The sequence below is a fragment of the Cydia amplana genome, chromosome 7, assembly GCF_948474715.1.
Source record: "Cydia amplana chromosome 7, ilCydAmpl1.1, whole genome shotgun sequence".
NCBI classification, from domain to species: Eukaryota; Metazoa; Arthropoda; class Insecta; order Lepidoptera; family Tortricidae; genus Cydia; species Cydia amplana.
In genome coordinates, this window is record NC_086075.1 from 4,380,847 (window position 1) to 4,391,880 (window position 11,034).

The 11,034-nt window shown below is 37.6% G+C and overlaps 1 protein-coding gene across 2 annotated transcripts in view; it reads left to right on the forward strand.

The window, feature by feature from the left end:
• Positions 1-10,383, forward strand: part of LOC134649397 (uncharacterized) — a 31,691-nt gene extending 21,308 nt beyond the window's left edge. For both annotated transcript variants that reach the window (XM_063504146.1, XM_063504145.1), the window contains exons 5-7: positions 6,657-6,807; positions 9,440-9,506; positions 10,269-10,383. In XM_063504146.1, coding sequence (XP_063360216.1) covers positions 6,657-6,807; positions 9,440-9,506; positions 10,269-10,274 — 224 coding nt within the window. In that variant the 3' untranslated portion in view covers positions 10,275-10,383. The remainder of the gene's footprint in view (positions 1-6,656; positions 6,808-9,439; positions 9,507-10,268) is intronic.
• Positions 10,384-11,034: the final 651 nt, after the last annotated feature.

Consider the following 11,034-nt stretch of genomic DNA (forward strand, 5'->3'; position numbering starts at 1 on the left):
AGCAAGTGGGTCTACAATGCCCCCAAACATAATAGTGAAATTCACCCAAAGAAAACGCAAAAATGAAATGATTGCGGCGGTGCGGGCGCGGCGCGGCCTGACAACAGCTGATCTGGGCATGGACGGCGCATCGAAACCTGTTTTCGTTAACGATCATTTAGCTCCTCATAATAAATTGTTATACAAATCAGTTCGTGAACTCGGCAAGGACCGCAATTATAAATATATCTGGCTCAACGATTGTAAAATCTTCATAAGGAAAAACGACAACTCCAAATCAATCCATATATCGTCCGAAAAAGACCTTAAAAAAATTGTATGACTACTCGTTAGCGCGTTCATTATTGTCAATTTGTTACTACACATAATTAAATATTATGCTTATATCGTCGAAAACAGGATTCACAGTTGTGTAATCGAACTAATCATAATATATAAAACTTTGGGAATGTTTTGCATCTTATTATTGAGATTTGTGTTTAAATCTACTTATTCTGTAATAAATTATTGCGCGCATGTTAAACTTATAATAGTTATAATGAAATTGCTTAATGTAAACAACCATACAGTTGCAATAATATTACATAACAATTACTATATACTCTGCGCGGGAGTGAAACAAATAGGCATTATAATATTATACTTATTCTATCAAAGTGAAAAGTCTTGACCATATTTCTATTTATTATCAAAACGTGAGGGGTTTGCGCACGAAGTCACATGATTTTCTATGCAACTTAATAAACAACGACTATGACATACTGTGTATTACTGAGACATGGCTTAATGACTCTTTTTATAGCTCTGAATACTTCGATAACCGCTATGTGGTGTTTAGATGTGACCGTGATCCCGGGGCTAGCGGGTGCCGTCGGGGTGGTGGTGTGGCTGTTGCGGTGCGCCGCGAGCTGTGCGCGTCTGAGCGAGCCGAGTGGCGTGCGCCGCCGCCGGCGGACGAGCTGTGGATCAGCTTGCCGCTCGCGGCGACCTCGCCGCGCGCCGGCTTTGGCTCGCGCGACTCGCTCGCTCCTACGCATCTACATATAATATGCACGTACATTCCGCACGGTGAAAACTACGACCGACAACTTAGCTCATTTTTATCTAGGGCTGAACAATTACTGTATACGCATTCTAACGATCTATGTCTTATACTAGGTGATTTTAACATTTCGAACGCAATTTGGTTTCGCGATGAAGATAATGACTCAATTGACATAAATACTAACAATGATTACCACAGCTCTCTATTAGCTGATTTTATGAGTTTATCCCTACTGTCTCAATATAACTTATCGTTTAATGCTAATGATAAATTATTGGACTTAGTGTTATGTAATAGATTCTGTAATGTGTTGACATGCGAGTTACCTCTGGTTTCTGAGGATCCTCACCATAAAGCCCTGGACATAGACTTATCCTTGTGTTTACCAACCTCACTTATGAATAATAAAATCAGTAAAAAAATGTTTTTTAAAGCCGACTATGAAGCTATACGTTCCGGCCTGTCGACTGTTGATTGGTTAAACGTCTTTTCGTCTATGTCACTAGTCGAAGACATGACTACCTATTTTTATAATACTCTCAACGAACTTATAGAGAAACATGTTCCGTGTAAATTTATATCCAATAATAGTAATAAACTCCCCCCCTGGTTCACAAAGTCCCTTATTAAGTTAAATAAAGAAAAACAAAAAATGCATAAAAAATGGAAAATATACGGTAATAGAAAAGACTATCTAACCTATGCCACCTTAAGAAAGAGATTTAAAAAAATGGAACGTGACTGCTACAACAATTACATTGATTTTAGCGAGGAAAAAATAAATAAGCATCCTAAATACTTTTGGGCTTTTGTCAAAAATAAAACGATGAATAATGACATGCCTGACAAAATGTGTTACAAAAATAATTTTCTAACTGATGGTATTGATATATGCAACGCATTTAACCAATATTTTAATTCCGTGTTTATAGATAACAATTCAAATAGTATGTTAGACTTTTCAAGTACATCTCAAACAACCGTAGATATAGATTCCATTGATTTGCATAAAGATATAATCCTCCGAGAGTTGCGCGATGTTAATGTTCATAAAGGTGCTGGCCCAGATGGAATACATCCACTCTTAATCTCAAACTGTGCAGCTGAACTTACTGAACCTATTACGTATATATTCCGTTTCTCTCTAAAGTCAGGAATATTTCCATGCATATGGAAATCCTCTTTAATAACACCCATACCCAAAACAACAGAGGGTAAGGCACATATTGACCAGTATAGACCGATCTCTAAACTGTGCGTACTAGGGAAGGTTTTTGAAAAAATCGTTACTACTGAATTATTTTCAGCATTGAAACACCACATATCTGAACATCAACATGGTTTCTTTAAATGTAGGAGTGTCGAATCCAACATGTTAACTTTTACAGACGTTATACTTCAAGCTATGGACAGAAACCAACAGGTGGACGTCGTGTACACCGACTTTTCAAAAGCTTTCGATAAAATTAATCATGATCTGCTCATAAACAAGCTTTTGAACGCCGGTGTGCACGGCAACCTTCTGAGATGGATCGACTCATATATACGTAACCGTAGTCAAGCCGTATGTGTTAAAGGGTACCGTTCTAATTTTCTTAGCGTGCCTTCTGGTATTCCTCAGGGATCCCATTTGGGGCCCCTTTTATTTACAGTTTATATAAATGATATTGGCACAACACTTAATAACTCCAATCACTTGTTATATGCTGACGACATGAAACTATTTAAAATAGTTACCTCAATCAAAGATTGTTGGGACTTGCAGGATGATCTTAGAACATTGTCGTCATACTGTTTACAAAATCAATTATTCTTAAATGCTGATAAGTGCTCTGTCATAAGTTATACCCGTAAAAAAAATCCAATAATATTCAACTATAACCTTTGTGATAATACACTTAAACGTGCTACTAATATTAGAGATTTAGGTATTATAATGGATGATAAGGTATCATTTAATGCACATATAGACAAAATAGTTAAAAGAGCATTTAGAAATTTAGGCCTCATCAATAGACTCAGTAAACCCTTTAAAACCAACAAAACAATAAAAATTCTTTACTTCTCGTTTGTAAGATCCATATTAGACTTCGGTAGTGTTGTATGGAGCCCTTACTTCCAGTGCCATAAATCTAGAATAGAAAAAGTCCAAAAAATTTTTATTAAAATACTCAACTATCGCAATTTTCGTATTAACTCAAGTTACCAGGAATCTCTACAACACTACCGACTTCTATCTTTAGAAAATAGACGCAATTTAACTGACGCGACAATTTTATTTAAAATTATAAATAATTTAATCGATTCTCCTACTTTGTTATCTAAAATAAGGCTCTCGTGTAGTAATCGTCCAGCTCGCTCCTCACGTAAAAAAATATCTATTTTCACCTCTCCACTTTAAGAAAAAATATACAAAAAATTGTTTTCTCTCCCGTGCGCCTCAAATGTATAACAATAAATTTTTGCATATAAACCCCTTTAATGTATCCATTTCATCTTTTAAAAATAAAATATCTAATTGTTTATTACATCCCACGCAATAACTCTTGATAATTGGAACTCTGAATAATGTAAAACCTAAATGATATATCATAGATAGATCTTAAGAACCTTTGTTAATATTTACCATTTAATATTTCCTAGTCATTGTCATTTAAATTGTTAGCTGGATTTCGTCGACAACTTAACTGACAGGTTTCCAAAATATATTATATATATACATATACGTATACAAAGTAATAAATTGTCAGTTGTAATGTTGTGAGCCTGTCTGTTGGGTAGTACGATGGATCTCTCTCTACCACTCAGTATCAACTCCTATGTTTCTACAATAACGCTTGTAAATTTCGGCACTGGTTGTCTTCTCTGTAATCCATCCTTTGTATCTTTTGATGTAATGACTGTTTGTTGCCATAATAAAAAAAAAAAAAAAAAAAAAAAAAAATAATAATAATAGCGCCTTTCGATCTGGTAACCCTAGATGCAGTAGCCGTGATGATGATGACGTACTTTTTTATGGTGGTGGATATAAGGACAGGCTATGGGTCTGTTACCTATGGATCAGTGTGATGTTATCGCTGGTTTTACTGAAAATCAAATATAAACACCAAATCAAACATTCATGTAAGAAATAAAATTACAATAACATGTAATGCCTCTCCATTAACTATTACATTGTATAGCTTCAACAATTACTAACTCTTAAATTAACATGGATGACGCTCATAAAATACCCATTAAAGTATTTTATTACCGCTATTCAGTAGCCTCCGTATTTACACTTTTCTCCACTTTAGCCATCTTTCAAACATGTCACGCTATTATGAAAGTTAAGCATCAACTTATGATGCTTGCATTCAGTTATATTTAACACGTAACGCCTACGCAAAGTTACCTGTCGTGTGAATCTTTAGTAAAATGCACTTACAATTCAAGTGGGCATTACAGCTGCAAGCGCTTGTGCTATTATCAACCTTGTTTACATTTCAATAAAGAACAGTTTCACATAAAACCCGGTCGATGTAAAGCTTTATGTTTATTGTACCTTACAAATAATGAGACGTCATTGATATAAACACGCGGAGCGAACACCTACGCTTTCTAAGTATAACGGCGGCACTCCGCCTACGTTTTGACAAGGGCTGATGCTGTGGAATTAATTAGATTAGTATGAAATCTACCACAGAATTCAAGTACGAAGAAAAGCGTATTTACGAAATCTTTACATTTAATTAATCCTATGTGACGATAGGACTACGAAACCAAACTTTATACAGTCGAATCAAGATAACTTGGTTGGCATTTCTAACGACAAAGTGATTTTTGTGAAAATATGAGGTTTATAATCATTGTAATGACAGTTCCCCACTTTGTTCTAAGTATTAAAATCGGTGTAGTTTAGACGGATTTTAACAACACGACCACCCAATTGAAGGAACATTTCGAAACCGTTTCGTTAGAAAGCTTTTGTAATTGTGACTATAGTGAGAATGTTAATTAGTCACCTACTCATATTGTGGACATAGTCCCAAGCTTTTTAATGCATACAACTGTCTATAATGTGTCCTATATACTAGTAGTTCGCCCCGAACTGAGAACTCGCGGGTAACCAAAAATTATATAGCGATTGACTTTGTTGCACCTACTTAGGTACTCGTATAGTGCGACATAAAATAATAGAAAATAAATGAGGGCGCCACTTTCTACGTAACTGTCACATTTTTGACGTAAAATGCTTACACATGGCAACAATTTAGTATGAACATTTTTGAGTTCCATTTTATTTAATTTCTACTATTTTATGTCGCTCTATAGGCGGCAATGGATCAAAGATCGCGTGGATTTATTGCAAGGTCTGTGGAGCCCTTAACTGATTGATTTAAGCAAAGAGTAGTATGTATAATATAGTTGGCCAAGCAGATCTTGTCAGTAGAAAAAATGTAGGCGCGAAGGGATATGGTCTCATAGAAAATTTGAGTTTCGCGCCTTTTTTCTACTGACAAGATTTGCTTTTTTACATCAATTTTGAAGCGCCATTTACAAGTTTAGCGTTAAGCAATATAGATGGCGCTATTTTTTCGAATAAAGGGCTTCGTATACGGCTGTCCCTCCCCTGGATTTAAGTCACCACCATAGAGATTAAAATAAACTGTATCTGTGCTAAGCCGAAATATTTCCTGTCAAATGTCAAATACATATATTATGTTTATTCTATTTTATTTCTATCTTGCTAATTATTTCAAAATGGTAAATTTAAAAACGATATTATAAAAGTGTAAGTCGAGCACTTTCATTTGATACTAAACTCGACCATGTTTCTTGCAAAAAAATGACCAGAATAGCAAGACCTCTCACAAACAGCTTTTTTGCCTTCTAAGCTCTTCTAGCTCAATAACCTCTTGATCGGGCCTGCTCATAATTTAATGACTAAAATATAATGCCCTCGACTACACGTTTACCCAATTTCATTTAAATTAGAACAAATTTACTTAAGTTATTGAGTATCAAACTATCTTCTGACAGTTCAGCTTAAAAACATCGAAATGCCGAGACGTGCCGCTAGCCAGCCGCGTGTTCAAAGTCGAATGTAAGAATTTCGCTTCGCTTCGCTCGCTCGTTCGATTATACTACTCTTTGCTATAAGTTAAACTTGTATTAGAATCAAATATACCTAAGCACCTAACCCTAAGTAGGTACCCAACCGGACTACTTATATCCCAACTGTGTCGGTTCGGGAAAGTGAAAGTCCATGGGAAGGGATATGGGGTAACTGGAGGCTCTAATGAATTCAAGTAGGTATGTATAGCGTAAGGGCTCTAACTAGGTAATGTAAACCGGTTTTCAATTGTATGGAAAACCCGGTTATTAACCGAAATTTCATACAAATAAAAACCGGTTTACATTCCCCAGCGCTAACCCCTACCTTACCTACCTTGGTTCATTTAGACGGCGCGCGAACTCGTTTACGATTTCAGTTACATTGCGGACCAATGAGGTTACATCAATTCAGCCGACCGATCAAACTACGCAATGTAATCAAACTCGCATGCGAGTTTTCGCCCCGTCTAAATAGGCCTTACGCTCCTATAATACCCTCTGTTCTTCATTGCAGGGCCAAGCGACACAGTCCGCAAGGATTCAAAGGAGCGATTCACGTCGCGGGGTGAGCCGATCGGCACCGCAGCTGGCATCATGTTGTTGGTTACATGCAGCATCGCCTGCCTCGCGTACACCTCGCTGGTGGTGTGGAGGAGGATATACTTGTGAGTATCCAATACCCACGGCTCAGGGAAGCCATGTAATGTAGAGATGCCTATCGGCACCGCAGCAGGCATCATGGTGTTGGTTACATACAGCATCGCCTGCCTCGCGTATACCTCGCTGATGATGTGGAGTGGAGGAGGATATACTTGTGAGTACCCAATACCCACGGCTCAGGGAAGCCATGTAATGTAGAGATGCCTATCGGCACCGCAGCAGGCATCATGGTGTTGGTTACATGCAGCATCGCCTGCCTCGCGTACACCTCGCTGGTGGTGTGGAGGAGGATATACCCACAAAGTACCCAATACCCACTACACAGGGAAGCCATCATCGTATCTAGTCCTAATGGTCACATGCAGTAATATCGCCTGCCTCGCATAGGTACACCTCGCTCATAGTCTAGAGGAGGATATATTATACTTGTGACTGCCGACTATTACTTAATGTATTGTGAGGCCAATCGGCACTCAGCCGTCTTAAACTATGCGGAAAGTAAAGAAAGCTAATTAAAATAAAAAAAATCTACTATGATCTTCTATTTATTATGGGTAATCAAATATACTGATGTTACTGTCTGTCCTTGGGGGCCCCCTGATAGTATGCCCTTATGGTAAAGACGGTACTCGGCACTGCGGCGTTCATCTCGCTGGTGGCCTGGAAGCTGAAGGATATACTTACTTGTGCCAACTATACTGTCAAGCTATGTAGTGATGGTGATGCCGATTGGCACCGCAAACAATATAATTCGTCTTGGTCGCCTGTTTCTGCCTCACATCAAGAATCACAATACAAGTATTGTAAGTGATAATTGGGGTTCAAGATGATTCCAGAAGCTACAAAACAACCTTCATATTGAAAGTTACTCACGACTTAGATACATAGTTTGTTCTTCTATATTGCACTCAGTGATTCACTATAATAGGTACTAACTTTGTTCGCAAGTAGAGCTAAAAAAAGAGATTATCTAAGAGCTAATACGTTCGCGTAATTTCAGTATCTACCTACTCGTTATTTCATTTCATACAAAGATGCATACTTAAAACAAAAGCAACCTACCTAGACAAATAGGCATAATATCTCTGACACATTCTTAGTACCTATTTCATACTTTAGTACTTATCTTGACACTTGGACAGTGAAAACCATTGTTTAGAACTCTGTTAACTAGGTACCTAGTTTAATGTATTGCTAATATTTGTTTCAATTAGTTAAGGAGGTAGTCAAATTACCTTACCGGAAACAAAAGTTACCTAACTCACAATTTTACGAATCTGATACGTTAATAACCATTATAGTTAAGTACATACTTCCCACTCAAGTAAAAAGCGAAGCCTGACATAAGCAGGATGTTATCTTGGTATCTTGTCCCATCATACCGTTCCACCGAAAATCAAGCTCCTTAAAACCTAGAGCTTAAAGTCGCAATTGCCAAAACAAAATACGTATGGTCATAAAATGGCTTGAAAAGTTTTATTTATACAGGCATTGTTATGGCCATTTCTTCGATAGAAAAAAGGACGTAAACGCTATGATTTAAAGTGTAGTTCGGATGTTTTAAAATTGAAATGGTAAAGGACTCGAAACTCGATATACTGTAGCGACGTCCACGCTGTTACTTGTAACTTGACACTTAATAATCCTTATTGCAAAGATTATAGGGTCTACTTAAGGTCAGTTAAGAGTTCCTGTAGTACGTAGGAAGCGGTCAGTTGTGACGGAAGCGAGCCGTGGCGAGGGTCGCACAAAGAAGCCTGTTTCGTGCCCGGGTACGGGTAGATGTATAAATATAGAACCTACAACGTGCGCAACAACACATACGCTTACATGCTTACAAGGGCCAGGGTCTAAGATAGGGGAAAATGGCTGCGAATTAGCGTGTTACGATCACGAAATCTATAGCGCAGCTATTTAACATCGTATATATATTTTCGTGTGTTAGGTCTCCACTTTCCAAATACAGCCTTAAGGCCTCTTCAGACACTGCAGACTACTGAGGTACAACGTATTCAATCGAACGGCCAAATTTAATTTCTGTTATTGAAGTACAAACAGTACTAAGTATATCAAATTATAAACTGAAATAAATGGCATGAGCCATGCCGCCGTGACCCGTGAGGCCGTGACTCAGGTGAGGACGCTGCTGGCCTAGCCAAGGTGACAATCGCTTGCGCTTCGCTATCGAATCAATTTGTGTGTCTCTCTATCACTCTTCCACATTAGTGTGACAGTGACAGTTGCGTTTCATTCGCTACGGAGCGTTAGCGATTGGCATTTTGGCTACGCGGCCTGGTCCGTTCCAACCTTGGAGGCCTTGATCACCTTTTCTTGAAATACGGAACCCTAAAAACTAGTTAGAATGTCACCTTTTTGAGAAACAGGCTATGTGCTCGTTTGCTACACTATGACATAAAACAGTAAATTAAACTAACAACACATTGAACGATAACGATGACGTTTAGTGCGTTAAGCACTACATTCCAATACTTAACATTAGTCACTGGCCTTCTTATCTTTATGTATGTAAATTAGAAAAGTGGTTCATCCAAATAATTGCCTAACTCATTATTTATTTAGCTCACTAAGTAAATATTACAAAAGACAATGGTATTTATCTTTGATTTATTATTTCAGGAAGAGAAACGGCTTGAAGCACGAACTACTTAGAAATGAAGAAAATATTGCAGAAACAAGGATAGAGGTAAGAAGAATATAATGGGTATTTAACCTTCAATAATATGTAGAAATCAGCTCTTTTATAGGTACTCAAATAAGTACATTAGTACCTACTTTGTTACACAGAGTGAAAAGTAAAGCCTAACCAAAGAGAATTGAGTTTATAGAGGCTTATTGTCTTAGTAAATTTTGTAGTCACAGTAAATTTACTGCCATCTTTCGACACAGGATTAAAACTTTTAGAACGCCATTTGACTTTGATCCTTGTTCTTTCACTGATATGTTTTAACATTGTTAAATATCAAACGGTGTCGCCATCTACACGAGTATAAGCCAAATGTATGGCGCCATCTTTATTTTTATAATTTTCGGAATCACGTTTTCTTCTTAGACTTTTTTATTATGGCTCCTCTACACGATGGGCCAACGCCGCGCCGGCCACTCCAAGGGACGCATTTATGCGTTAGAGGGAGCAAGTGATATTGCTATCTCATTCTACAGCATGGCTGCGTCCCTTGGAGTGGCCGGCGCGGCGTTGGCCCATCGTGTAGAGGAGCCATTATACGCGTCATAGATCTTTGGCCTAACTTATCATCATAGATCGCATTCTCGCAGTAGCATCTGTTAATTTTTGCTCACGCCTTTGTGAACATAGATAGTATCAAGAGCCACAATTTGCTATTTTAAATGTGTAGGCGCTGCAGTTTTAAGCCACCTTTTCATCACACGATATAGTCTACAAGTGAAAGAATATGACTGTGTAATAATGTGTACCTTCTTCTTACAGCTGTGAAGACTTGATGGGTGGCAACATTTTCTACAAGAATTTACTTCAAGACTGAATTTTTTTAGTATAGTCTAAAACACAAGCAACATTATTGTTAACTTTTGCAACGAGGAACGTAGTCACCTGCAATAATATGTTACTCTTCGAAGGTCACAAAAATATGTGACACGCTCTTATGGCTTTACTAATAAGATCGTGTCAGATATTCTTGCGGCCTTCTTGTGTAACATATTATTGCAGGTGACTGTACACAGGTTTTTTTCAAAAGTTAGGTCTACTCATTTAATTAAGATTGTTTTTGATCAAATTTATCGTGGCCGAACTAAGCTAGTTAAGAATCACATTAAGCCCAGGATCTTGCATTAGTTTAGATAGAAAGAGCATAATATAAGTTTTTTTTTAAACAATAGACGCCAGTAATAGTCAATACTAGCGACGCGACATATGATGACTTATTAAATGTGAAAGGGTTTCACAGTGCATCAAGAATCAAGTTGTTCGATAGTAAATCTGAATACATCTAGTGGGGGCTGTCAATATTTTTTTCTCAAAGTCAAAGAGTATTGATTGTATAATTGTATAATTGTTTTTCTCTGAGTGAAACGTAAGAACTATTATATAATCTGTGGTCAAACTAAGTTTTTCTAAGTCTCCAAAACAATACAGCTCCGGAGGGTCTACGCTCTATTTCTACCTTTAAAATGTCTCCAAAAAGGTCTACTTTGTCGGGGACGAGACTCGTATGGCAGCTACCTTAATAACCTGC